Below are 24,267 nucleotides of genomic sequence, written 5' to 3'. Positions count from 1 at the left end.
CGATACGCCGTCGCGTGATACACACTAACGACTCTTAAAAGTTTAAAAGTACTCAAAACTTATCCAAACTTTGTATAATTACTGTTCAAATTTTACCGACCAGATCGACCTGAAATAACAACACATAAACCTTTAATCCAGATCATTGTAACTTTGTTATCAAACAGCATGTATGAATTTCACTACAACAAACAGAAAGCCGAATGAAGCAATGAAGTAATTCAGGTCAACCTATAATAGACGCAAAACGAAACCTGAATGCGCGATATCTTTTATCGCTTTTAATTAGTCTCAAACAACCTGATCAATACGCACTACCGTCATATCTATCTCGCTTAGCTAATCGAGCCAACAAAGATCGATCTCCGAAAGTTGTATCGAAACTGCTGAAAGACCTCCAAAGCCAATTAAGCTGAAAGTTAAACACGTTTTGCATATGTTCTATTAAGCTAATGGATAGTTTGAGAATTCGGGGTTTGTGTATACAAGTTTGTGACAGAAATTCTCTCCATTTGCAGTGAAGCTAGTTCTAGATTCAGATTACAAATTACATGCGCAGTAATATGCCAATCATGGGTTAAATTATCAGCTTTCAACTTTTATTGTCGATATGTATCGAAGGTTAGTAAAAACAGATACTAGGTTCATTAATTTTTGTCAATTAACGGAAAATTTTTGAAAATGAAGAATATGATTCGTAGAAATCACGCCGGTATGACAACGATGGATAAGAAATGAAAAAAAATTTTGCAGAAGATCCAAAACATTGGTGAAATTGTTACCATTGTTGACATTCTTTTAAACAAGAGAATTGCGGTCAAAAAAATGCAGCGAGCGTTAAGTTTTGATAGCTGTTCTTAGAATTTTTTTTATCATCATCGCAATTTTATTTAAAAGGTTTTCGTTGTCATTTTGTTACCTCAAACAATTCGTTTCTTGTGTCGATGGTGTCAACATGCTGAATAATTAACTTGATTTTTTTTCTACACACGCTCATGTAACGAAAAAATTTCCACACTAATGTGCCATCTACTCTGATTTGCTTCTCTCTTCTTTCCTCACGCTTTGGTTCCCCTAAAGGTCTCAGTACTTACTCTTAGTACTTAGTATTAACTGTTTCATTACCTAGCAAATAGGCTGTGTTTCAATTGGAGCTTGTTTAATACAGTAAACCTTCTAATCTATTTGAAAAGTTTTAATTTTATTAATCATGTAAAACGTTTTTTTTATACAAAAAAATACCTCTTCTGAAATATTTCCTTATGTTTGGAAGCAAGAAACAAAAATCAGATGCAAAGGAGATGGCTAAACAAAAAAATAATAGAAAATGACAGCCTAATAAAAAAGACCTATTGTTTTACTTGATTTTTTGTATTTTTTGTAGTTTTTTAAGTTTTGTAGGGTATAATGTCACTTTCAAAACTTAGGTTTCAAATAAATAAGTATTGTTGGCACATTAGCCTACTTGAATGGCCTGCTTTGACGACCTGCAAAATTAGAAAATTTCTTTGGAAACAAAACCTGACAAAACAAAAGAGAGAAAAAAAAGGAAAAAGGGGAGACAGAGAAGAAAGAGTTAAGAACTCAGCATTTGGAACCTAATAAAATAGTTTATTTTGCGGATAACGCTACGTTATCTGAAGTAGCTAACAAATCGGTACTTACTATAATATCATTACCATGTTCTTGATTATCGGAAATGTGAGATGGGAGGCCATTAATTCATTCAAATCTTTTTCATTTGAGAGACAAATTTATCAAAAGCAACAATTCATTTTTAAGCAAATTTTTGACTCTTTACTCTTAATTTTGCTGACCATAAAGCATCCTAACTCCACTGCACTTTTCCTTTCTTGTTAATTTATTAATTGGTAAAACCTAAATTTTTTCATTTGGGAGAAACAATCTGAAATTAAAGAATTAGATTAATTGTTCCCATTCAGAAGACACGACAAAAAATTCCAAAAAATGACGTGATGCAAATCTATAAAAGCATTTAAAGCGTCCAGACTGTCTTTGCAATTGATCAATTGCTGATTTATGTTTTAATTGTTTGTTGAATTGTTTCTAGAAAATGTTTTCTGGAAAAAAAACTTAACATTTTTTTAAACGTTTTCAAAGTCTAACAAATAATGCTCATCTTTGTTCGAATTATAATAAGTGGCTGCTGTTGTCAAACAAATGACACAGTTATCTGATCTTTCTATTCAACGAAACCTGCATTTTCATTGAAAGCCAAGAGACAACACAAACCACTTTTTTAAATTTGTTCTCATTCTTTTTAAAATCACATTTTTTTTCGATTAAGATAATTACATTATGAAATGAACAAATCAATGTTTTCTATGCTATTCGAGGAAAAAATTTAAAAAATTTATCCTCTGTACTCTCTTTTTTCTGTTTTATTGTTACAAAAATAAGTAGATTTTTTTTAGCTGTATCATTTTAAGCCATCAATTTTTGGTTGTTTAGAAGGGATATCTTCATTCTGAATGCTATGTCCTATTTCACTTTAAATTAGCAGTACAAAATTAAAATCCAAAAAATTACATTAATAAGTTTTTTAGCAAAAGGTAATTGCTCGCAGGACACGGTTGTAATTATTGGCATGAAAATGGCGTGTTAACTTATTGTCTTTTTGTGCTTCTCCTTTTTTCGTTTGGTTATTTTGTCACGCCTCGTGATTACCTTATACAGTTCTCATTTAATTTATTTTTTGGTTTTTCTAAAGTTTTTTTTTATTGATGCATTGGTTTTTTTTGTCAGCTACTTTGCATACCGATAAATCTACTTTGATAATATAGCGCTCTGTGCGTTAATTTTTTTCTTTAATTAGTCAACTGGTCAAACTATTTTATGCAAAAAAGATACAGTTTTTGTTTTATGTTCTTGATCGTCGCTAGAACGCAAATTGTTAGTGAATCTTTCAGCGGTTAAATCGTTGCAGTTTAGATGCATGATCAAAAAGTTCGATGATTGTTTACATACTGAAACAATGTTTAAGAGCCGTATAACTTAGAGGAACAAGACCTGTGGCCAAAAAATTATAGTTTTTGTCAACCAATTGTTTAATTTTTCTCATTTTCAACACTGGACCTAACCTGGAGGATAATGCACAAAACAAAATTGGTGAAAATCTCCGCTTTTAATCCCATCTTTTTTATCTATCTGCCTAATCGTTTCTAGGAAGTTTCTTCCCTTCTTTGTTCTTTCTAAAAATAAATCATTTTGAAAACAAATTTTCTTTAGCAAAAAATGAGAGAGCTGGAATATTCGTCTAAGAGAAAAATAAAAAAAATAATCAGTTTGTACAAGTTTAACCAAGAAAGATTAGTTTTAAAGGGGCCATTTTTTATAATAATTGTACAACTATTGAACCGTGGGACCTTATGAAAAACATCGTTGTTCGCGCGACAAAGTTCTGAACTGCGAATGTTTGATAAAATTTTCTATTTCTCAGTTCTGAGAAAAATGGTCGACCATTCCCCTTTCGTCAGTTAGCGAAATGCTTCCAGTTTCGCTAGCATTAATTCGTAGTTCAGAGCAGACTCCAGTATGACTAAATATATCATTTTTATTTCGTTTTCTATACATAAAACTTCACTTGCATCTTTTGAGAAAATGTTCTTTTAAAAGTTTTTGAATTGTAACTTAGGATATGTCGATATTTCATCAGACATATTTTCAGTGACTCGTTCTCGATCCATAAAGCAAGCTATGGTTTTCTCGTGCATAATATTTGTAAACAGTCATATTCCATCAATTCGCATAGATACAGTTTTTGAATTTTACGTTCATATTCTGATCCCAGTTGAAATTTCATCACCTAATAAATTAAATGTGCCAAAAATGGAAGATAACCACGGGTGCTAAACTAGAATTCCATTTTCAACTACAACACTTCATTCCCATCAAAAAATCTCAAATTTCTTTTCAATTCAACACGACTTCAAATCTAATTGAATTAGGTCTACCAAATTTAATTTTGCCTCAGCAGTGATAGACTTATGGATCGATCCAAATTAAAACCAGAAAATGTTGCTTAAATTCCACACTTTTTGGCGACTTATAGCTTATAAAGAAAGTATTGATTTCACACGATTTGTGGCGTTGAAAACACTTTGTGTTCATGCGTGGCTGATTAATTCGTGAGGGGATAGAAGGGACGTCTTGACATATTTCGGGTTGGGGTTACTTTCGGGAATAATAAACACAAATAAACGCTCGCCCCAGTTGCTTCTATTAGCCCAAAACAACGAAACATATCACGTTAGTATCTCACAATTAACCCACTTTTTAAGCATACAGCAGATTTAAAAGATAGTTCATGAACAAAATATAAATTCATGTTTTTCGAATGATTCGTGATTCGAAGACGCAAGTCAAACGAATTTATAAAGAATTTATTTTAGTTAAGGGACACATTTTTAGTTGATGAGTTGGAGAGTACCAAACATCTAAGTTTGCTTTAAAAAATGTCAGTTTTTTCGCCGCTTTTTTAACCCTTATCGTTATAAAAAATGTCATAATTTTTGTTTTCTATTTTTGCTAAAACATAAACCGCATATCAAAAATTATGTTTACATGAAAAGTTTCGTCAGTAATATTTATGCAATTTTTATTTTTACACAATTATTTTTACACAATTAATTAGTATTTTTACACAATATTTTTACACAATTAATTAGTATATTCGTGACAAAGTAGAGTATTTTGTTTTGTTCACGTTTAGGCTGAACCAAAATCTTACTAAATTCGGCTAATTTCGTTTAAATTGTTCAAAGCGGATCTTGTTCAAATCAGTGTCTTTTCACAGCCACTTCCTGTTTTTTTTCAGCTTCACCGATTTCGTCTCAATTTCTGCACATAATACCACCACATTACAAGTTGTTAAATTATCCTCAACAGAAATTTCTCTGTCGCTAAGAAAATTGATCAATTATTTGTTGTAAGTCGTTCACCTTTTCGCCGTTTTGTGTTCTGATACAAAAAAAATGAGCTCTTCTATTAGTATTTTTGCACACATATGTTGCGATTTTGTACGTTTTCTTATAACGTTTTTTTTTCGGAACTATGCTGAATAAATTAGAGCTTATAATGCATTTCTGCAAAGTTTAGAGCTGATCACATAATAATAAGATAATATTTGATATAATTTAGGCCAATTAGAAAAGATTTGGTAAAAATTATAGCATGAAATAATAATACTTTCTGGACTATCTCTATATTCATTATATTTAGATTTTTACATTCTCTGCCATACCCCTCACCCCCACCTCCCAACCATGCATGTTAGATCCTAAAATATCATATCCCCAAAAAAAAGCAAATCAGAAGGAAGCCCCATCATTCATATCAATTACCCAAAAAGAAACAGGAACGAGAGTGCCATTTTTATTACTAACAACGATTTATAATTTTTCATTGAATTTCATATTGTAATCTCTTTTTGCTGCCAAATATTTTCAATTTGCGAATTTTCAATCTGATAGTATTTTATAAATTTTCAACGCGGTCGACAGATTAGAAAAAAAATTATTGCGTTTAAGTACATGAAAATGGGGCTGCAAAAGAGATAAGTGAGTCAATTATTTCTCAAATATGGTTCTCAAGATGTAAACGCAATTTAAACCCATATTTAGTTCTCCTAATTCGACCTGATAAAGCAAAATGATTGAAACAGTTGTATTATTTGCAAACAAAAACTGATTCGAATCGGTTATGTTGATAAGAGAACTGAAAATTGTTTAAATAACTCTTCAGCAACCAAAATATCAATGAAGTCAAATTTTACTTTATTCTCTACTATTGAATAATTTCAACGCGTGCAAGAGATACCATATGTTAATTTGGACGTTGATGTTCTCAAAAATTGTGAAAAAAAAACATTTGCTTTCACAAGTTTTGTGAATATAAGACAAAAAGGTTTCGGTCCAGTTATTGTTCTAAACCGACTTCTGGGGGGGGGGGGCAACTAATATGCTCAAATGGGATTTTGTTATATTATATTTTAATTTGTGTCACTCGAATAATGATTTATATTTTCATCAAAGGCATTTCAATGTGTAAATGAAAATGATATTTGTCGTTTGAACAAATTCGTTCAACATGCATAACATGCAAACAGTCCTAATGAATATTCTAAAATTTTGTTCTTTTTCAGAAAATTTGACTGATGATGGTTTTTTGTGGATTATAAAACATGCACTCTACAACTGTGTTCTCAGCGCGAAGTTTTGATTTTTGTTGCGCTTACAATTTTTATTGTGTTTTATTATTGCATCGTTGGTGTTAATTTCCTTAAGTAAGGCTTTTGAAAACTTTTTCTATCTTTAGGCAAAACTAAGCAACTTCCAGTTGAATTTTTTCTTGTCGTGTCAATCTGTGAACCTAGACTAGGGGAATTTTTGAGAGAAAGCAAAAACAAGCATCCATTGAAAAAATGTCTAATGTATGTATATTATCTCAGTTAGTCATCCCTACAAAGAACAAATCTTTTTTTCTAACAAAAATAAAAAGTATTAATTAAGTGGATTATTTCACCAAGCTTGGCGTTTTTTATTGATCAAAATGTGCAAGAAGTGCTCTACACGTTTTGTATGTTTATCATTAATCAGAAGAATAATGGATAAAATTTGTAACAACCGAACTGTGGTATTAGCTAACTCCATATATAGCTAAAGAATTAGAGCTTAGAGGACTCGAGAAACTATCTCCAGAACCGCAGCCAGGCATGCTACCGTTGAACCAAAGCTGTGCTGAAGTGGCAACGTTATTAGCTTGATATACCACAAGCTGGGTTATTACAAAGTTACGAGAAGCAGATAAAAATAAGAATTTGTGTGTCAAAATATCTCCAGAAAGTTAAAGATTCGAACCGATTTCACAATTATTTATTCATTTTATTGCCTTGGATGTCTTTTTTTACTTGAAGCTATTGACTGCTTTTTGGATCAGTATCAGCGCCACCGAAAACTTATTTTTAGTCACTAGACTTTAGAACGAGTCAATCAGTGATTAACGAAATAGTACCACGTCGCCGCCAATTTTTGTTTGTTTTTTTTTTCTGTGAAACTTTAACTTTAGTTTGTTTTCAAATTTAAATTGCTTTTGAATTCAGGAATGAGATATAAACCATGATCTAAAAATTCACAATCTTAATTACTTAAAAAAATATAGCCATGATATCGAAAGTATTTTGCTCCGCTTTTTATTTTGTTTTCTAGTTTTCCTGCACTATCAAAACCTTTTATATTTTTAGCAAGTCATGACTTGTTTAAATATTTGAAAGTAGAATATTTTTAATTGGCCTTGACATTTTGAAGCACAATGATCTTGATGCTTTTAATTAGTTAAAATTTCATTAGACATTAGGGTGCTTCCTGGTTATTGAAATCCCTTTAATTATAGGTTTCTCAGCCAAATTGAATTTCCTAGTTTACCATTTTGAAAGAGTTTTAAAGCTTAAAAGTATATTTTTTTCATTTCTTAGGTTTTAATCTGAGATTGTTTAATTGATTGGTTCTACTGTTTTATATCGATTCTGCCCCCCCCCCCCCCCATATGTGTTAATATATAGCATGTTACTATCTAAAAGACAAAGCGTGCGACCTCCGCCTTGGGTGCCTAAGAGTTCTGTGCCCACTAAGGTGTAGACAGATGGGGGGCGGGGGGCATGATAGATTAAATTAACAATTGAAATGATTCTTCAAAAGTGAGAAATTTATGCAATATCTTGTTATCTATTTTTGGCATGTAAATAAAATACTGCAGGACCAATCTAGATACTAATTACATTATACATTTTTCCATATCATAAATCATATTGAAACTGGTTTGAAAGAGCGCAGAAATCCGGCAAGATCCAACAATATCCCAAAAATATTGAACTAACTAATTCTGGAGAGAAAGTTGAGAGGGATTTGAAGCCGGGGGGTTTCAAACATAAGTACATACGTCAAACTGTTTGGTTGCAAAGTGACTTCTTGTTGTATTGACAATTGTGTTACTTGGTATGAAGTTGTTAACACAGACAGAATAGAACGAGCTACAGGCTTGTTAGTATTTTGTTTAGAGGTAAGTGTTTGAAACAAACAAGTGTGGGGTTTCACGCAATTTGTTTGTCTGGTTTTGACTTTTTTCTTGGCTCAATTTTTGCAGTGTCCGGTTGCGTATATAAAAAGAAAATTTGTTATTAGTTATTCATTTTTCAGCCATTTAATGGATCAAGGTAGCTGGTAATTTTTCGGCAACTCTGTGCTTCACAGAGGGAGTGTTCCAACCTACTAAATAACCATTTTGTTCATAGGGGACATGTTTTAAAAAAGTACGAGAGGAGACGAAACAGGAAAATTCTCAATAATCTCTCCGTTGAAATACCCTAAAACAATCATTTTTTTTAGCAACAGCCTGTCAACGTATATCTTTTGAATTGAATGTAAGTAAAGAATGGAAAGGTCAAAAATGTGAAAATTTTTGAAAACTTCAAACCTTATTTTTCTTCAAAAAATAAAAAAATTTTCGACATCTCATCAGTGACTCTAAGGTTTGACTTGTTCATACTCATGTGCTAAAGGACAATTATAACGTCAATAAAAAACTGAATTCAAACATTAAAGACATTAAAAAATATTAACAGATCAAAAACTTTTAAAATCTGCATTACCAACAAAAATTTCTGACAAAACTGCCCTGACAAAAAGGCATTTTTATAAGAAGTTCAAAAACAACTATTGATCTTGAACTAACCGTTAATAATCAAATATCATTAGTAAAATCCTAACACCTCAACAAAGCGCGAACGGATCTTTTCCAGGCGATTTTTTTTCATAACTCAAGTTTTCCATTTGAATGCACTCAAACTGATACAAATTAAAATTCTATTTTTTGCGTGTTGCAATTGTTGTCTTTTGTCTTCCAAAGTTATCACTACTTTTCTATAAAAAAGACTGAAGAAACCGATTATCTTAGGAGAGATACCATTTTTCACAAAATTTTTAATCATTGAAACTTATCTGCTTTGGTGCCTTGAATTTTTATCCAGATATATAAAACGCACACTGGGCAGTGGGAAAATTGAGCTAGCGTGGTAATTATTTGCTTTTCGGTCTTGTTAACATATATTTCAGAAATGCGTAACCATCCCGGTAAACTTGTAATTATCAAGATTATCAAGATGGTAAAATATCATCAGGTCTCATAATGCGAAAAATTAATCTCTGTAAGCAGTGTATTTTGTCTTTAGGCACAGCTATCTCAAGTTTTGAGTACTTAGAATTAGAAAATTCGGAAAACAATAATATTTAAAATTTTGGAAATGTCAAAAACTGCCTTGAAATGTACGAAAAAGAACCCTTTTAATGTTCTTATAACAATTTTACAACAATTTTTGCGATTAATTTTAAAATTCCTCCTTGTGTATAAAAATAGAACTTCACCAAAGCTTTTGTTATTAGTTGTTCAAACTATTAGAAACTTTAGTCAACCTTTTTTCAGACCATTGTGCGCTTGAGTCTATCTATGTTCAAACTGTTTTTTTACTTGAATCTGCCTCTGCTCAGACTTTTATGCGCTTTTGTCCACCTCTGGTCAATCACTCATCGACCACAGCAACTTCTGATCCGAATCTGTCCAGATAGCTATTCAGATTTTGCATGTTCAATTTTTTCCAAATCATGAAATTCGCGGTTGTACGCTCAAAATTTTGAATAGCATGAGAAGAAAGTGTAATTGCTCAAAGTAAATTTGATTAGAAAGATGAAACACATAGAAAAAATTGTCATACAATTTAGCCCAGTTTGAGAGAGAGCTTAAGGCCAGTTGGTTCAATTGTTAGTTCACTAAGTTTTGCAGGTACGAGATGCTGGTTCGGATCCTGAAATGTTCCTTTTTTGCAACAGTTGCGCTTACTTGGACTCCAACGCCACCTACCCAATCCCCCTCCCCCACCTTGTTTTATGAGAGGCCAATTTGGTCTGGGACCCCAACTTCGAAGCCGCTCAATAGAATGAAAATTTTAACTTGCAATTAGTCTCAACCCATGCCTCATTTTTCAGGAAATTAAATTTGCAAATTTCTTCGTAAATAACAGTTTTCAGCTTCGAGTAAACAAGTTGAAACGAGCGTGAAACAAATCGGTGTGAAGTGAACAATTGTGCTATAAATCATAAATTACTCATTGTTTTGTTCCCTTCATAATATCCACTACTAACAGTAGGTAGGTAGGTATATGACTTTAGTTAGCCCTAATACCTAATTGCGGTTTTGTGTTCTACAATTGAAGGCCCTAATTATCATTTGTCAATTGTTTACACTTCTCCAGTGCAACCCAAGGTGGGTATACCTACCCAAATGGTGGTCTGTTTCGGGGGGTAATTTGCGATTTCTTTGTTTTGCTTGTTACCACTCTAATAATAAACCGTTTCAGCTCGATAAACAAATTGAACCCAAACCAACCGTGGATTACCCAGACATGTGAAAGCCACCCATATTCAACTATAACCAGACTTATAATCAAAATTACCAAAATCGCCCAAAATGTCGACGGAAAACCCAGTTAATCAAATTATTAAAACTCGCAAAATCAAAGCTAAATTAAGAAATGACGCCACAGGAATTAAACAAACCATTTTACACTGCAATTGAGCGCTGAAATAAATTATTGAATTTATCACGAGTTATTCTGTAAAGTTGTTTTATTTTGGTTATTATTTTATTATAACCGGTCTGGTTATTACAAACTTTGTTACCATTTTTGTAACAGCACTTCGATAATTACTGTCCTTCAAAACGTTTTATTGTTACCATTTTATTACTTGTTGTTTAAATAAAAACTTCGAATTGGCTTTTATGCAACTTATCTTACAAATCTCTCAAATAAATAAAATTCTTTAAGAGTGGCATTAAACATGAAAAAGATGGCTAATTTTTTAATTCTAATTTTTATCTACTCAACATGCTTAATGCAAAGCTTACACTCAAGTGTAATAAGGTACCCCTGTCCTAAAGAATGCAAATGTTTCGAAAGTGGCCCCTTGGAAAATATTGGGCTAAAATGTCGACAAGCCAACATAACATCAACACAGTTTCTCAGCAATCTCCCGACACCCAATTTGATTTCGTACATCGATTTGACCGATAACAACATTACAGTTATCGAAAACCGACATCTGTACGACTTTTCAAACTTGAGTACTCTGATTTTGAAAAGCAACAACATTGAGTTTATAGAAAGCGATGCGTTTATAAAACTCGGAGCGCTGCGGCATTTAATGCTGAGTTATAACAAGCTTCAAACGATTTCTGAGGACTTATTACGGGAAAACACGAACCTAGATGAAATCGATTTATCACACAACAAAATCCAAGTTATCCCCAATAAGTTATTCAGGCATACCAGCAATTTATCCCAGTTGAAGTTATCCTACAATTACCTGGTCTGTATCGAAGATGGAACGTTTTCAGGGCTGATCAATTTGAAAACCCTGTACGTTGATAACAACAACTTGACCACCTTTTTCAAGAGCAATTTTGAAAATCTGCCGATTGGGAAGTTGACCAGGTTTCTGGCGCATAACAACCAGTTGATCTGTGATTGTAACATCCAGTGGTTTTTGGGATGGATTGTGATCAGGAGGCGGGTGTCTTTTGTGGATCCGGACCAGCTTCCCACCATCCGATGCGCGGCTCCAGAACATCTGGAAAACAAGGCACTGGAAATGCTGGAGTCAACGGATTTTGCATGCGTCAGAAGTAAGTTTGAATTTTGCGTGTTAGCTAAATTAAAAAGTTACGTGACTCTGATGACGTCACACAGAAAGTCTGGCATTCGTTGAGAACCGTCTAAGTGGCTTTAGAAAAGTCACGTTACTCAACTTGGACAGTCACGCGCAGGTTTTAAAATGCCGGATCACGCCAGTGCGAGATTCCAGAAAGTTAGCTTTTCCTTTATACAATGCTGGATTTTAAAAGTGCTGGAATTTCAAAACTTGCAAAGTGCTTGTTTCAAACAAGGTTCTGTGACTCTGCTAATGTCGCCTCAAAATTCTGACTTACATTTCAAACCGAAACGTGCTTCTCAATTGATTCCAATTTTTTCATGAATTTATGAAAGTGACGTAGGTTGCACTTGAAACACGAACTTTGCGAATTTTAAAATCTGGAAAATCTCTACAATCTATTTTTCTGGCTTTGAATAGATTGAGTCCTCTTGAGTTTTCAACATTTAGCTTATTTTGGACATCCCAGGCACAGAGCGTACCGAAGTCACATCGTTCTGAGCACTACTAGTTTGGGTTAATGCAACCCAGGTTGAAAATAGATCGCAACATTATTGCTATCTTCATATAAGTATGGACAACTAGCAGATAATAAACACCAAACATGTTTCTATTACATGCTTAACGATCTATTGCTGGTTTCAAAAGCTTTGAATGAAGAGAATAGCGGCATCGAGCTACCTGAAGTACATACGAAAGAAACAAGGAACAACGAAATTTTCAAAATGACGACAACTCGAACAGAGAAAGCGCGCAGCGAATTCACCTTTAAAACCTGTCGAATTGCAAACCGCCTAGAATATTTAATAAACTTAAGTGAACCATCTGGACTGAAAAACCGAATATTACGTACAATGTGGAATTTTTTCGAGAAGAAATTTTCTGAGCGAAATATTTGCACTTGGCAATTGTTCTGCGATTTTCAAAACTGTAGAAACTATTGGACATTATTTTAATTTGATGACTGGGACTTTAGACCCTTGAGCACAGCTGTAAATCCCCAACAACAACAACAACAACAGCTTAAAAAGACAGAAAAAAAACATTTAATTGCCGATACACAAATTATAGATAAGAAATGTTTCATTATGCCTCTGAGGACCTTAAAAAATAACTGTCAAAGTTTCTTGTTGGAAAATCAACGCATTTCTTGTATGAAAAAATTAATCGTTTAAAACTAATTTCAATGCAAGAGCATTTCAACCCAATGCTCAGCTGGTTCAATTTTTCAGATCAAACCCTATTAAGCAACTTTTATTGGGCAACTCTTTTTCAAAATATTTTTTTTGAAAAAGGTTATCAAAAGGAGATAACCACAAAATAAGGCACCTTTTTGCAAGCTGAAGTTTTTAAATTTCCAGATTTTGCTGAAAACTGCCTCTCGTTAAATATATTACGAATTTTTCAAGGCCAAAAAACTGTATCAAGAATATAAGAGAAAAGCTGTCTATTCTGTTCAAAAAGACAACTCTAGATTTGCAATTGAATTCAATCAACACTGAGAAGATGTTTTTTCTTTCAATTCCAGAAAATTTTAAAATAACAAACCAACGAATTTGGACTAAACGACACTGTCGTGTACTAGTTTAAATCGCACTTTTTAGATGAAATTTGGTTTTTTGAAAATTTATTCGGAAGATTTACAAAAAAGACTGTTTCTGAGAGGTCAAATTAAACCAAATAAAAAGGGTAGTTTAGAGGAGATTTTAATTTTTTACAGAGACTTAAGACTAGGCGAACGAAGGTGGTTCGTATAAAACTTATGCGATACAAAGAAAATAAAAAGAATTATCAGGTCGAGTTTTCAATATTTCAATTGATACTTGGTTCCTGTAAAATTTAATCTAAGGCGTGTCATCTTACGACAGAAAACAAAGTCAGGGTCCCAGAACGAAGACAGTATCATGTCCCTTCGTTCTTTCAAGTTTTCTAAGAGATAGAATTTCTATCGCTGCTTCTGGTTGAAATCTCAAACTTTCAATCTGATGTTTTTGGGTAGCTCACTCAGTGTGGTGCTTTTATTAACAAAACAAAAGAGTTAAATAACTGATAGTGATTTTTTAAATTGCTCTCGAACAAAAATTGAAGCAATTACTGAAAACATGTGTCTTTTACGCAAAATTAGTGTTTGCGCTTTTATTCTAAGACAATCTCTGACTTCTTGAGTGACTTCTTCACGCTTGATTTCTTCATTTTTGAGTGACCTAAGTTTCTTTTATTCTGAAATAATTTTTATGCTACTATAAAACCGATTGAGAGCGGTAGCGAATGAACACCCTTGTAGCTTAGTGGTTAAGATGTTGGAGTGACAGTCTTGAGGTCCTGGGTGCGAAAATCTGCGGGCTCGGTATTTTTTTTCGCATTCATGAAATATTTCTAGGCTAGATTCCCTCTAAATTAAGCTGCCTCCTGCTTGTTGCTTGAGAGCAGTTCTTCTGACGTTAGTTGGTTTATGTTTTACAAATGTGCCCACGACTATCATTTCTTAAAAACATGCTTGGTGCATCCCTGCATCTGGGGGCGCAAATAATATGCACCCACTAAGCTGGGAGAGGGACAAGTGGAAAAGATCCCTAATTTGTACTAGAGATTGAAAATATTATGGGAAGATCATGCAAGATTGGAGTTCATGATCGACTATTGATCTTTATTTTTTTGCACGTATTTGCTTATTCTTTAGAACTATTGCTACTTCTGAATCATTTTCCAGCAATGTTTCATTCTGAATAACTTTAGTTCAGCATTAATGGGATTTGGTTTACATTTATGAGTTTTACTTAGCACAACATAAGCGAAAACGTGCCGAAATACATACAAATGCAAGATATTTGGAACTCAGATGTGAAAATGTCGACTACTGTAAAATAAGCAGACACAGTCAAAAATTTTCCGTCAGTTTCAAGAATATCAATTAATTCGACCATATTGTCTTGAAGGTGTTAACTAGTGTTCTATTTAACTGTTATAACCTTTACAGGTGAGGAGCGTGTTAAAAACATGGAAGACGGTTACAAAATTGGTAAGACTATAATAGAGGACATTTTCATTATTAATCATAACTAGATCATAACTAGTTATCACCTGAGATTGCCAGTTTGTAAATGTCGTGTAGTGTTAATGCATGATTTGTGTTTGTTGTGCGTTTTGTTGGTTATTAAGAGTTTGAGAGATAGATTGATATCATGACCACATTCAGTTGCTTATCGCTCATTGTCACCACCAATAAGCTGACTCAAAGGTAATACTAATGTATATATTGTATGCTGCTCAAATGCCTTGAACTATAGCGTGTCCCATAAAGTTAAATTAAGCGAACGTTTCAAAGGCAACAGGTTAGAGTTCAAAGGTCAAAGTTCATATTTAAAACATATAGATAGAAAAATTGATGAATAGAAGCTTTATGGAAAAAACGTTGACTGATGACCAATTTTTGATGCTTACTTGCCTGTTTTTTTTACGTTTTCGAACGTTCGCTTATTTCAAATTTATGGGACAGACTATAATTACTCGAAGCCAGTGTAAGAAGAAAAATCTGATCCATTACGCGGCCAATGTCCTAAAATATGGGTCGCGAAAAAGCCAGGCAGTCCTAAACCGAGTATATATGAAGTTTACTCGACGTTCTACATACTCGGTTTTGACGGGATTTTCACGACGCATATTTGAAGATTAGAGTTGTAAGGGAGTTTGGAAACCAGCTACACTCGGCTAATTTACTCGGTTCACATTTTCTTCAAAATTGGATATATATACTTTTCACGAAGTATGCTTTTGTCGCTAGCGTGAAAACTTGAGACAATCTTTTGTGACTTGTTTCCTCGCAATGAGTCACTGGCGTCGACTCTTTCAAAATAACTTAGATAGTTTCAAATTTACCGAAATGAGAGAAAACCCAATTGGGGAATAAATTCAAAAATTTCCCTCTCGATACTAATCGCGGATTAAGAGGACAATTAGCTGTTTTGTGATTACATCTAACATTGTTCACAAGAACAGTTAAGCCTTTGAATTGGGTATCAAGTAATTACAAATGAAAGTTCGGGCAAAATAGTTTAGGCTAATTACAAGTTCAAAGTTGTGGATATGGGTGAACTTTATCTGTGAACACTAAAAACAAAATTTAGGCCATCTCCACAATAAACGTAACTTATCTTCACTCTTTTTTCGTAACTATATTCCATAGTCTAAAATGGTATATGAATCGTAAAACCTGTGGATGGATTTTGGTCTATTTATTGAACTAAATTTATTGAAAATTGCATTTTCGGACAGTGGAGTGGCCACGTATTGTCAATCAATCACCGCTGTATAGTTCAAGAATTAGGCATTTTACGCTTAACGCTAGTATAATACCGACAGCTCTCCTGCAAGGCCTTGTATGACTTTTGCAAGATTCTTTCAAGATCACGTACGTCTTCAAGATCTATCAAGGTGACCGTAATGTATGCATTAAACAGCTTCAATCATTTAGAGCATGTTTTTGTCACCATTGTTTTGCTTTTTTCCGTTAAAACTTTCTATAGTAGCATTCAAACAACTGTTCGTTGATTTAGGGAACTGTTTTGTGAACAAAATTTTTTGTTTTGGTTGCCATTCCTGAAAAGCCTATAAATTACTTTTTGCACCGATAATGGTTAATATAGACTGTAATAAGAGATACGAAATCCATTACAGTTTATATAGGTGAGATTATATCAATTATGAAGTGTCATAATTCACAAGTGTGAAGTAAACAGTTCGGTTCCTGGAACTAATTACAAGAATTCGTATCCGGAATTTGTAGAAATTGTGACCAGATGATTTGGAAGCATCATGTGAACGCATGTTGCTCTAATATAATGGTTTTTGCATTGCTGCGGCTCGAATTATAATCAGCACCAATTCAATTTTTATGAAAGTTCAGACCAAAGCTCAAAAAAATTGACTCCAATGACTTCATTAATAGCGAGTATGGAAAAAGGGTATAGTCTATTGTTTTTATTTTTCAAGCGTCATGCAGTGTCCAAGTTTTATCATTTTTGACTCATTTGATAGCGAATTTTCTCGACTGCATTATCGGATAGTTTTAAAAGTAATGTTTCAGTAAAACAAATAAAAATACGTGCCACTGCAAGATTAGCATTATTACGATCACATTCACAAATTAGAACGTTTTCCAAGATCTTTACAGCCCATTTCTATACAGCAGTATTCCTTATTAGATAGATTATGTGATATCACCCGGGTCGAGGTTTCTGGGTAAATTTTTGTAAGAAATGCGGTGAAAGCGGTGAATTTTCGTAAGAAATGCGATGATTGCGGTGAAAGCGGTGAAAATAAATATTTCACCGCATTTCTTACAAAAATTCACCGCATTTCTTACGAAAATTCACCGCATCGACTTATGCAGCAAAATAATGTAAGAAATGCGGTGAAAGCGGTGAATGCGGAGAAAAAAAATTCACCACATTTCACCGCATTTCTTACAAAAATTCACCGCGAAATTCACCGCATTTCTTACAAAAATTCACCGCATATGATTTCCAAAGTTTACTCAATCTGATTTAAATTCACAAGAAATTTGAAAGATACCAGTGACAGTTGGCGCAGTGTACTAAGAAGTGGAAGACATGCAGGAGGTCAGAAGTTCGAACCCCTGTGCGGACGAAGCTTTTTTGTAAGAATACTGAGAACGCGGTGAAAATAATTAATTCACCGCGATTCACCTCATTCACCGCAAAAAGTTGTAAGAAATACGCGGTGAAAATTATTTTTTTTTCACCGCATTTCATCGCATTTCTTACGAAAATACACCGCTAAACCTCGACCCAGGCAGGACCGTCTTTAATTTTAAGGGTTCTTTATCAACACAGCTTGGCGAACATCAATCCAATTATCTCATCAGAAATTTTTGATACTCCTCTGATTTCATGTAAATTGTGCACAATCAGGTAATCAAAAGATTTGCAGTGTTTTTACTCAAGTTTGAATTTTAAAATAATCAAATCTTCGTTCAGACGTTAGTCAATATCAGCATGTACTGAGTAGTAATGTTTGTAACCGGAAAGCGTTGTCGTGAGTTAACTTTTTTCACACAAATTTAGTTTTTGGAATTGCTATTGTACAATCAACGAAGGTGGTTATTTCTTTATTCAATCAAAAAGATTTAAAAAATTTAAAAACAGTAAAAAATCAAAACTTTTTTTATTTATATAAAAATATTTATGTTATTATGTAAGAACTATTAGAAGAATTTGCAGAAGAAACTGCAGTTTTTTTTTCAAGTATTTTTTTATGAAAGCTTTTCAGTTCGAGAATTTTGTGGAAAGCAATTTTTTAAAAACGCTTTTCTACCAACATGGAAACAAACATTCTAATAAATTAAGAAATCATTAGGAATTTGCAAATTTTAACATCAACTGAGATTGACAACATTTTTCTGTCCTACAAACTCGTAAATTATTTTTCGTCATTTATTTTTGGAGTTTTTCCCTAACAAAATAATTGTAATTAACAGTTTTGATAAGGTATACGCCTGCATTGTGGTACTTTGTGTGGTTAGTCCTAATTTTATATGTCTAATCGTTTGCATAACAAATTATTAGAAAAAAATTATCATCCAATTGAACTCCAAATCTATATTGATTTCAGTTCTTTATTAAAAATATGAGCGTTGTTCGATCTTTTTTGGCTCTGTGGATTTTTCTTGCTTCGCTCAGAAATGTGCAGCACCACAATTTATAGGATTGAAAAGAATTCAACAAACCTTTTGTAAAAAAAACTGAATCCTGAAAGAGAAGGTAACCAGATTTTTGAACTTAGTTCTTAAATTTCTGTTCAAAAAAGTTTAAAAAAACGTTTAATACTATGTATTTAAGTTTTTTTAATGTTAAAATGCATTCATTTTCGTTGAATATGATTGAAAAAAACTAGTTAAACATTTTGTATGAAGGAAAACGAATTTTAGGAGAGGAATAGACATCCTCTCCAATTTTTCAGAGATCCAAATTTTATTTAGTTGAATATCGAAGAACTTTCGTGATCTAAATGTGAACAGAAAAACATTTCACCAATACCCAAATTTGAACAAAGTGCCCGAAGCCGTGCTTTATACCCCACCTAAAGTTGGGTCGCAACAACAATGAAAGGTTGTTTAGAAGATAGAAATCTTAAGGAGATTAAAACTAGGATTTTGTTTATAACATGCCACTAATATCAAAACGGCTTCAAAAATGCACAAATTGTTCTTTTATCATTTAAGGAGAACGGAGCTCAATTGCTCGTGACTAAATTGAAAGCCCTTCGGGCTTCGAACAATCAAAAGGGTTCTACACTCAGCTGAAACCGGGTTTAGACCTCAACGGAACATTTGAACTAACATTGCTTAGAGTAAACAAAAACAACTTAACCCCAATCATAAAATCAACAAAAATGGGTCACTGAACTAATTGAATGTTTGCCAAAGATTTCGAGTATGAGGCTTTAAAAGGTATTTGAATGGATTGCTTCTAAGCCCCAAAATAGCGATTTTGAATTGTAAACATGTTTGAATGTAAAGCATTAAGATTACGTAAATTTAATCTAGAAATATGGATCTGATAAAATCTAATCATGTCCTAATTAGAGAGCTCGAAGAAATTTAAATAACGTTGTTTTCATTCTGAAGAGAGTAAAAGCATTTAACATAAGTTTTGGGAAATAAAAATATCATGAAATTTGCTAGACCCGAAAATTGGAAGCAATATTACAAGCAGTATACACAACTGTTAAAAGCAGTCATAACATTTCGCAAATTTAGTTAATTTTAAAATAACTTGATTATTTATAAAGTTAGAACAAAAATAGTCCTACGGAAATGAGCACTCTATTCTGAAAACAGATTAAGAAACCATTTTTAGGGCTGAGAACCGACATTAGTTCGCACAGGCCTTGAGCTAACCAAAAACTGAAGAATATATAACAAAATCAGTTAAATAATTAAATTACATTTTTCCTTTATTGAGCTAAAGTTCAATCGCTATAACACTCGCTCTTGCACTTCATCGTACAAAAATTGCAATGAATATCAATTGAGATTCACTTAAGTGCACGTGCAAAATATAATCATGAAAACGATTTATACTTTTTGGATTAAATCAGTAAAAATCATTGTGTTAAAGATTTTGCGCTTCATGAAAATTTTGTGAGCTTTGTGTAGGTGGCTTTTGTGAGCGAATACGAAAACATACTGGAAATCAATTAAAAGGTTTATTGTTCCACAAACTTTCAATTTTGATTTTGTTGACATGCTTTTTCAAGGAAGAACAACTTAATCAGGACATAATCTTTTTACTGATAAGTTTTGCTTCACTTACACTGGACAGACATTCTAACACTGGACAGATTTATTCTAACACTGGACAGACAAATTAATTGGGCAGTTAAAGCTAGCTTCTTTAGAAAAAAGTTCGATTCATCTAGAGATCTGAAACTAAAGCATAAAATCCTACCTATGCATTATTTTTTTGAAATTAAAGCGAAAAAATTACATCTGGAAGATTAAAACCAACCAACTGCCAACATTTGATAAAAGCAGGGGCCGTGAACTTAAAACCTGGAAAATCAACAAACATGAAAGAACTGGACTCGAGTACTGGGGCTATAAATTCAAAAGCTCAAAACTAGAAAATTCATTTGTTAGAAATATTTTACGGGACTGGAATTCTTTACCTTGTTTCTTAAGAAAAAACAAAAATAAAAAAAAATTTCAAAAAAGAACTCTTTAATCATATTTTTGAGGAATTTAAAAGAGACCCTTGCATGCAGTTAACGGATTGTCTATCTTGGAAACATATAAGGTTTAAAAAATAACTTTTCTTGGGTTCCAATTTGAATGAAAAAAGTTTTTTCAGTAATGACATTGCTATTATTATTGATACTTTGCACTGCCATTTTGTTTTGGGCAATCTACTCATTTGTTTTTTGCACAGCAATAATGGATTGAATTCTGTGTTCTTTTTTTAAAACTATCCCATCAATATTTGTTCTTACTCATTTTTGAGGAGAACTATATTTTCAGCTGGTTTTTGCTGTTCTGTCAATTTTGACCGATTGATATATTAATTTTATAGTTCTAAGAAGTATCATTAAAAAACTCAACCAGCGTAGATTTTTTATTAAAAAAGATTTTTGTTTAAATCAATTTTTGAGATATGGAATTTCAAAATTTGAGAACAACTGATTGTTTCCCATTGCCTTTGTCCAGAGTTTCTTTAATTTTGCACACGTCATCAATTTTTCAAAAAAAACTTCAATTGTTCACGATTTTGTTAAAATTTACATTTTTGAAGACAGAAGAGTCGTTGCTGATCCGACTTTTTGGCTACAGTTTTTTTTTTGCTAAATTTTAAAAATTGCCGTTTAATTGAAAATGGTACCACATATTATTCTTTGGCTCAATTGGTTTAAATTATTCGGAAATACAACCTAAAAATTGTCAAGCAATCTCATCAAAATCCAAAAAAGCGTTGATTTTTTTCGATTTTCTATCAGAGTGTTCTGTGATTCACATTTTGCCGGGTTTTGCGATTATTTAAATCGAAACTCAAAGTTCATTATTTATTCATAATATTTTGACTTTGTTGAGAATTTCTCTATTTTGCTAAAAATTTAAAAAATCAGTTGTGGTAACGAGCAGTAATAGTTTGGATAGTTTTTTCCAATTCTGGATTTTTAATACCTAAAACTTATTCGTATTGTATTGGGGCACAATTTTTGAATTTTTTTATGTCAAAAAAGACCGAATTGTGATTAAAATTAAGATCCAAATAGTTGTTAGTCCCATTCTTTTTTTTATGAGGCCCAACGAACTCAAAATTATAATTTCAGTGAACAGCTTATGGTTTTTGTTTCTTCAACTATTTGTTTGCGTTAGATTTTTGTAAAATTTTGAGTTCTGCCTGTATTCACTGGTTGTTTAATAGCTTGCTATGCAGGTATAAATGAAGCTTTTTAAACTTTTCAGTCTTTAGTTGATTGTTTTTCATAAATTTGAAAGAATTGGTTTCAAAAAATTTAGGTTTATTTTTTAAGTTTGCCGTTTTCTTTTTTTGTCTACTTGTTACCAACTTAACTTAATCTCAGGAACAATATCATTGCCAGCAAAGACCGTTAATTTTTCTTTAACTTAGATTTGTTGGTGTTTTGACTTCATTATCCAGTGTTCTTTTTCCAAAAAAGCTAGACATTGACATTTGTTCGAAAATAGTGTTTTTTAATTGATTTCGTTGTTTTTTTTCTTGTGGTCTCGTTAATGACGTCTCTCTTCGGCCCTCTAATGCGTCGTTATTGTTTCGTTTACTGTTTTAAAAACATGTTTAAAATAGTTACAAATCAAGTAAATTTAATGAATTGCGTTCAAATCGTTTGTTTTTATCCATACACCAATTTGTTTTTGCACAAAAAGTGAATTTTGTATTCTTTTTTATTCGGAAAAAATTGAAGTCCAAAATTCAGTTGCTGGATCAGAACGATATGCGTTAAAGCACATTTCCGTCGCGCCTCTTTGTTTTAGCATATAAAATTTTTTTAAATCAAACTGAAGAATCTGGTAGTGTTTGTGAAATCAGAACTGAAAACAAAATCAAATGTGTATTACCGTTGCTTGTTATCAGGAATACTTTATGGTCAACTCATTTTTTGATACAATTTTTATTCAAACGAGTAAAAATTGAATAAAGTGTTTTTATTGGTTGATTTTGCAACCTTTTTTTCATAATCTTAGAAATTGAGATATAGTTCTTGATCGTTTTTTCGTAGTTAAAAGATTTTGCTACCTAATCAAGGATTTAATAACAATTTTTACTTTCAGTAGTATAAATGCAAGGTTTGCATGCAAGGTTAGAAAAAAACTAAAAACTTTCAGTGAAGACGCAAAAATTGCCGTGAGTCGTATTTTTTCGCGAAGCATCAAATGAAAAAGAGCGATCAGATACTTATTTATTGTTTTAGCGCTTGTGGGTCTATTTAGCGATGCGACAAAAACAATTTGAATCAATAAAGAATTACTCAAAACCTTCTGGTTTCAGCAACGAATTAAACGACGGTGTTTATAGATGTGTTAATCTTACGCACACTTTTATCTGTAATGGCTATTCAAAATAGAAAGAAAACTTAAAGCTATGAATTTGGTGAGTTAAATTTTTGTAGTGATTTATGAGCAAAAGACATCACAAAGGCTATTTTAAGAAAGCATTTTGAAAAGGTTTCTGTTTTTTAACAAAAAGTTTTGAACTTAAACGGCTTTTTTAATTCACATCAAATAAAAGTAATTAGATTGCCTGAACTTTCAACTTCAGTTTCAATTGTATTTTGGCATGTATTTTATTATTCCAATTTCACAAAGGTACTTTTTTTATGACTAGCTTTTTAAATGATTTGAAAGTATCTGAAAAAACGTTACAATTAATAATTGTTTGTCTACTAAGACCTCTAAAAAACTAGAGGAATATTATCCGTTACAACATTAATTGAAAAAGTAAAATCTGAGCGAAAGAGCGACTTGTTTCAAAAATATTGCGTGTTTGTACAAACCATACTAATCCGACCCGCTCACCCGTTTTTGTGATCTTTTCTGCCAAATGATGAACGGAGAGAAAACCTTTTAAAATTCTCATACTGTTCGAAAGTTGATTGGTATTTTATTGGAATTTTTAACTAAAGAACTCTATGAATTCAATAATGCCACAGTATATGGTACCTTCCGTCAATTGATCCTCGAGATACTACATAGAATTAACAAAAAATTGAAAGGAAAAGCAATAATTACGAGAGAATATCAATGTCTATCTTTAAAACCAATTAACAACGCCCAAATGGCATCTTATAAAAACCTCAACTAAACAAATTAACTTTTACTTAGCTGTAAATCATGCCGGACTTGCCCTTAATGATATTAAATAACAAGTTGATAAGAAAAAAAAGATCCAAAGAGGGCAAAGTAAAAAAATCAAGTAACATTTTTGATAAAAAATTAAAAACTCATAACAATAATAAAGTTGAAACTGAAGCGTATCAGATTGCTAAAATGAATCTTTTTGGAAACCCGTGGGAATTTCATTGGAAAGACTAAGTCGTACGACTATAACATAACATCAAAAGCAAAAAGAACAAAAAACTTCACAAACAATTTTAAAACAACACAGTGTTGAAGCCAATAAGACAAAATGCTTTTGAAAGGTCGCAGTACACTTTTTCAATTGAACCTCACTTGAAAATCAACAGGACATCTATTTGCATGAACTGTCAGAAATTGACACCAAAGAACACTTCAAATTTGACCAACATCAAAAACACACCATTTTGTGAAAACAAAGAAAGTCAAAGTCAGAGAAAAGATTTCTCAAAAAAAATACAACGACAGAGAAATGAGAGTGGATGACAGATACATGCAAAAATCAAAAGTTCAATTGAACATCGGCAGATGTGGAAGCCTTTGATGTCATTCTTTGAAACATCAAAATTGTGTTTTTCA

The 24,267-nt window shown here is 32.4% G+C and overlaps 1 protein-coding gene across 6 annotated transcripts in view; it reads left to right on the top strand.

The window, feature by feature from the left end:
- The window catches only part of LOC142342586 (uncharacterized), a 40,884-nt gene that overhangs the window by 10,967 nt on the left and 5,650 nt on the right, over positions 1-24,267 (top strand). For 2 of the 6 annotated variants that reach the window (XM_075393966.1, XM_075393967.1), the window contains exons 2-3: positions 10,427-11,751; positions 14,755-14,796. In XM_075393966.1, coding sequence (XP_075250081.1) covers positions 10,908-11,751; positions 14,755-14,796 — 886 coding nt within the window. In that variant the 5' untranslated portion in view covers positions 10,427-10,907. Of the gene's footprint in view, positions 1-11; positions 622-4,168; positions 4,270-8,006; positions 8,077-10,426; positions 11,752-14,754; positions 14,797-24,267 lie in introns of those variants that run through there. The other 4 variants (XM_075393965.1, XM_075393969.1, XM_075393968.1 and 1 more) reach the window with 4 other exon arrangements.

This window comes from Convolutriloba macropyga, chromosome 7, assembly GCF_964194025.1.
Source record: "Convolutriloba macropyga chromosome 7, txConMacr16.3, whole genome shotgun sequence".
In the NCBI taxonomy this organism is placed as follows: Eukaryota; Metazoa; Xenacoelomorpha; order Acoela; family Convolutidae; genus Convolutriloba; species Convolutriloba macropyga.
Note: the sequence above shows the minus strand (reverse complement) of the source record. Positions and strands in the feature narration are given on the sequence as shown.